This window comes from Oncorhynchus nerka, linkage group LG6, assembly GCF_034236695.1.
Source record: "Oncorhynchus nerka isolate Pitt River linkage group LG6, Oner_Uvic_2.0, whole genome shotgun sequence".
Lineage (NCBI taxonomy): Eukaryota > Metazoa > Chordata > Actinopteri > Salmoniformes > Salmonidae > Oncorhynchus > Oncorhynchus nerka.
In genome coordinates this window covers 9,364,922-9,370,161 of record NC_088401.1, presented here as the reverse complement: position 1 = coordinate 9,370,161, position 5,240 = coordinate 9,364,922, and the positions used below count along the sequence as shown (strand labels likewise).

The 5,240-nt window shown below is 46.8% G+C and overlaps 1 protein-coding gene across 1 annotated transcript in view; it reads right to left on the bottom strand.

Annotated features, from left to right (window-relative positions):
- Nucleotides 1-485: 485 nt before the first annotated feature.
- LOC115126636 (calponin-3-like) overlaps nt 486-5,240 on the bottom strand; it is a 35,353-nt gene continuing 30,598 nt past the window's right edge. The window contains exons 4-7 of the mRNA XM_065019250.1: nt 4,791-4,928; nt 3,457-3,573; nt 2,871-3,017; nt 486-1,328 (exon numbers count right to left, since the gene is read on the bottom strand). Of these exons, the coding sequence (XP_064875322.1) occupies nt 963-1,328; nt 2,871-3,017; nt 3,457-3,573; nt 4,791-4,928 (768 nt within the window). The 3' untranslated portion in view covers nt 486-962. The remainder of the gene's footprint in view (nt 1,329-2,870; nt 3,018-3,456; nt 3,574-4,790; nt 4,929-5,240) is intronic.

Genomic DNA, 5,240 nt, shown 5'->3' with positions numbered 1-5,240 from the left:
CCTGTACATACTGACTACTTCCTGTACACACTGACTACTTCCTGTACACACTTACTACTTCCTGTACACACTGACTACTTCCTGTACACACTGACTACTTCCTGTACACACTGACTACTTCCTGCTGATTTCTTGCCAGGTCACGATCGGGGAAAAAAAATAGGTTTCTAACCTCAAGGCTATTTACCTGGTTAAATAACATGGTGTGATTAAGATTAGCCATACTGTATGCAATACAAGCAGAACATTCTGGTTCGGTCATCTGGTCTCATGAAAAAGCCATTAGAACGCACTTCACTTCAGGATTTCAGGAAAAAGCTAAAATGGTCCATTTGGTTGAGATTGAAACCTGCTAAAATGAAATAGATTAAAATGTCCTCAACATTTTCCACTCACTTTGATTTGTATCAATAAAATAAAGAAAGTAATATTGGTCCTTTTAGGTTGGCTAGGAGATGGATAAACATTTAAAAAGGATAAAAGCAGCTGGTGAACCTTTTAATTTTAATTGTGTGAATTCCTTTAAAGGGATGAGTAAAGCAGTCTGGGGATAAAAAACATGAAATGGCTGCAGATGATACAACATTTACGTCCACAATGTCCCATACCTCATAATGTAACAGTCGATTTAGAAGGAATGTTCTCAATCCTAATATCACACATCCCAAACACTGGATCTCAGGACATTACATACTTTAACTGACTGAAACCTGCTGCTCATAATGGAAGAAGAGTTGGGAGGAGGTGAACAAGTAATGAACTCAAGGCAACATTTCCTCTCTTATGCTTCAATTTAAAAACAACAATAAAAAGAAGGCTACCGAGGAAAAAGACTGGATCTGTTTGTCGTGGATAAAATACACTGTTTAACTGTTCCGTCTAGCGGCTGTTATGGTGGAGCCGGATTAGCCTGGCAGCACAGACAGATCTGGGACCAGGCTAGTGGCCCTGAGGGGACAGCCCTAATAGTCGATGCCCTGGTCGACCTCGTTGTAGTGGGCCACGTCGCTGTAGTCGTCCTCTTCATGATAAGCCACTGGGTACTCCTCCCCCTCTCCCTCGTGGAGGAACTCCTCAGCCTGATAGTCACTGTCGCTGATCTCTGAGCAGTTGGTGCCCAGGCTCCCGTCGGCATGAATGACAGGCTCGGTGGGCGAGCCGCAGTACTTGGGGTCGTACACCTGGCGTCCTAGGCCATATGCGCTCATGCCCTTCTGGGACGCTGCCTTGTTGGTGCCCATCTGCAAGGATATGGTGGAGTTGTCCACTTGCTGCACCTGCTTATTGTCGAAGATGTCACGACGCGTTCCCGGGCAGGACATACCGGCCTAGGAGAGGAGCGGAGAAGAGGCGAGGACAGGGACACATTTAGGAGATTTCCAAGGAAACAGTTATAAGGCAGGAATATTGACGTGGATGGTCTACTTCAAGACAACTATGAGTATTATGTATATCAACAATGTGATTATGGTGATGTGCAAAGTATATCTAGACTCCCCTAACTCCCTGTTACATTCCCCCAACTCCCTGTTATATTCCCCCAACTCCCGGTTACATTCCCCCAACTCCCTGTTACACTCCCCTAACTCCCTGTTACATTCCCCCAACTCCCGGTTACATTCCCCCAACTCCCTGTTACACTCCCCTAACTCCCTGTTACATTCCCCCAACTCCCGGTTACATTCCCCCAACTCCCTGTTACATTCCCCCAACTCCCTGTTACACTCCCCTAACTCCCTGTTACATTCCCCCAACTCCCGGTTACATTCCCCCAACTCCCTGTTATATTCCCGAACTCCCTGTTACATTCCCCCAACTCCCTGTTACTCCCGGTTACATTCCCCAACTCCCTGTTACATTCCCCCAACTCCCTGTTACATTCCCCCAACTCCCTGTTACATTCCCCCAACTCCCTGTTACATTCCCCCAACTCTCTGTTATATTCCCCCAACTCTCTGTTATATTCCCCCAACTCCCTGTTACATTCCCCGGGTCTCTGTTACATTCCCCCAACTCCCTGTTACATTCCCCCAACTCCTGTTACATTCCCCAACTCCCTGTTACATTCCCCCAACTCTCTGTTACATCCCCCAACTCCCTGTTACATTCCCCAACTCCCTGTTACATTCCCCGGCTCTCTGTTACATTCCCCCAACTCCCTGTTACATTCCCCAACTCTCTGTTACATCCCCCAACTCCCTGTTACATTCCCCAACTCCCTGTTACATTCCCCCGGCTCTCTGTTACATTCCCCAACTCCCTGTTACATTCCCCCAACTCCCGGTTACATTCCCCCAACTCCCGGTTACATTCCCCCAACTCCCGGTTACATTCCCCCAACTCCCGGTTACAATCCCCGGCTCTCTGTTACATTCCCCGGCTCTCTGTTACATTCCCCCAACTCCCTGTTACATTCCCCAACTCCCTGTTACATTCCCCAACTCCCTGTTACATTCCCCAACTCCCTGTTACAATCCCCGGCTCTCTGTTACATCCCCCAACTCCCTGTTACATTCCCTAACTCTCTGTTACATTCCCTAACTCTCTGTTACATTCCCCCAACTCTCTGTTACATTCCCCCAACTCTCTGTTACATTCCCCAACTCCTGTTACATTCCCCAACTCCCTGTTACATTCCCCAACTCCCGGTTACATTTACATTACATTTATTCCCCCAACTCCCGGTTACATTCCCCCAACTCCCTGTTACATTCCCCCAACTCATTTGAGAGTGGCACTTGCTGGGTAGTTCCTTCCATTACATAGGTTCCATCATGGTTTCAAAAGGGGAAGTGGACCACTGTAAAAGCAACTGTGTGGGTTCCACCCGTAGACATACGGGTAGTGTTAAAATACATCATTGGCTTTACCTGGCTGGCTCCTTTGTTGGTGCCCATCTGCAGACTGATGGTGGTCTGGTCGTAAGGCTTGTCTGTCTGGGTCTTTGGGTCGTAAAGATGTCTCCTGGTCCCGTACGCTGTCATACCAGCCTGGCTTGCACACTTGTTGGTCCCCATCTAAACACGCAGGAACATAGAACCATTAGCTGAATAGGCCTATTACAGGTGTCTGACCTCCATTACAGGTATCTGACCTCTGACCTCCATTACAGGTGTCTGACCTCCAATACAGGTGTCTGACCTCCATTACAGGTGTGTGACCTCCATTACAGGTGTGTGACCTCCATTACAGGTATCTGACCTCCATTACAGGTGTCTGACCTCCATTACAGGTGTCTGACCTCCATTACAGGTATCTGACCTCCATTACAGAGCGATTGTGCATGTATTACATTTGAAGAATCAGTCAAATAAGCTACATACTGTAAAAACATTCTATTATCGGGATTATTTCCACTGGCAAAATACTGAAAGGTACAACAATGAACAAAACCGACACATTGTATTGTATCATCACATCCAGTAACAGAACAACATCATCCCCAGCATGTCCTACCTGCAGTCCGATGACACACTGTCCAGCCTTGATCTTCTTGTCATCAAAATGGCGTTTCTGTTTGTCTGCGTATTTTACACCAATGTCACACGATGTGTGAATGCCTTTGGTCTTTGCCTATGGAATGAGATAAGAATGTAGAAATATATGGATGCTTACAAGTCTCTTGGAGAGAAGGAAACCCCATCAGAATGTCTTGGTAACACTTTACTGTAGCTGTCAGCAGAGAAGAAACCCCATCAGAATGTCTTGGTAACACTTTACTGTAGCTGTCAGCAGAGAAGGAACCCCATCAGAATGTCTTGGTAACACTACTGTAGCTGTCAGCAGAGAAGGAAACCCCATCAGAATGTCTTGGTAACACTTTACTGTAGCTGTCAGCAGAGAAGGAACCCCATCAGAATGTCTTGGTAACACTACTGTAGCTGTCAGCAGAGAAGGAAACCCCATCAGAATGTCTTGGTAACACTTTACTGTAGCTGTCAGCAGAGAAGGAACCCCATCAGAAGAATGAACCCCATCAGAATGTTGGTAACACTTTACTGTAGCTGTCAGCAGAGAAGGAACCCCATCAGAATGTCTTGGCTTTACTGTAGCTGTCAGCAGAGAAGGAACCCCATCAGAATGTCTTGGTAACACTTTACTGTAGCTGTCAGCAGAGAAGGAACCCCATCAGAATGTCTAGGTCAGCAGAGAAGGAAACAGAACTTGGTAACACTACTGTAGCTGTCAGCAGAGAAGGAACCCCATCAGAATGTCTTGGTAACACTTTACTGTAGCTGTCAGCAGAGAAGGAACCCCATCAGAATGTCTTGGTAACACTACTGTAGCTGTCAGCAGAGAAGGAACCCCATCAGAATGTCTTGGTAACACTACTGTAGCTGTCAGCAGAGAAGGAACCCCATCAGAATGTCTTGGTAACACTTTACTGTAGCTGTCAGCAGAGAAGGAACCCCATCAGAATGTCTTGGTAACACTACTGTAGCTGTCAGCAGAGAAGGAACCCCATCAGAATGTCTTGGTAACACTTTACTGTAGCTGTCAGCAGAGAAGGAACCCCATCAGAATGTCTTGGTAACACTTTACTGTAGCTGTCAGCAGAGAAGGAACCCCATCAGAATGTCTGTCAGCAGAGAAGGAACCCCATCAGAATGTCTTGGTAACACTTTACTGTAGCTGTCAGCAGAGAAGGAACCCCATCAGAATGTCTTGGTAACACTTTACTGTAGCTGTCCCAGTATACACTAATTACCATAACATGTCTTCTTGTATGTTTTGAAAAAATAAAAAGTATTATCACAGAAAACATGTAGGAAAGTGTACCCCCCCCTCACCATGCTGGCCAGGGAGAGCAATGTGCTCTGGACTTGGGTCATGTTGCCGTTCTCAAACAGGTCGTTGGCCTCAAAGATGTCATTAGGCTTCATGCCATAGGCCAGGATGGCTTTGATGAAGTTGCCAAGGTTCTCAAGCTGGGGGAACACAACAACAGGCGTTACAGAGCTGGTACTATTCCCTATTCTATCTGGCAAGACAATCCCTTCTACACTACACCATATCTGAATGTTCTGCGATGTTACATCCTCCTGAACAGGCCCCTGAACACAGAGGGGGTGGGGAGGGGCATAGCAGGGATGGGAGGGGCATAGCAGGGGGAGGGGCTCAGGGAGAAAGTAATAACTCCTTAGAGGTGTTGGGATGGGAGAGGGCAGACAGGAAAAGAAAGACAGACAGAAGAGAATAACAGACAGAGACAAAGAGAGAGTGACAGACAGAGAGAAAGA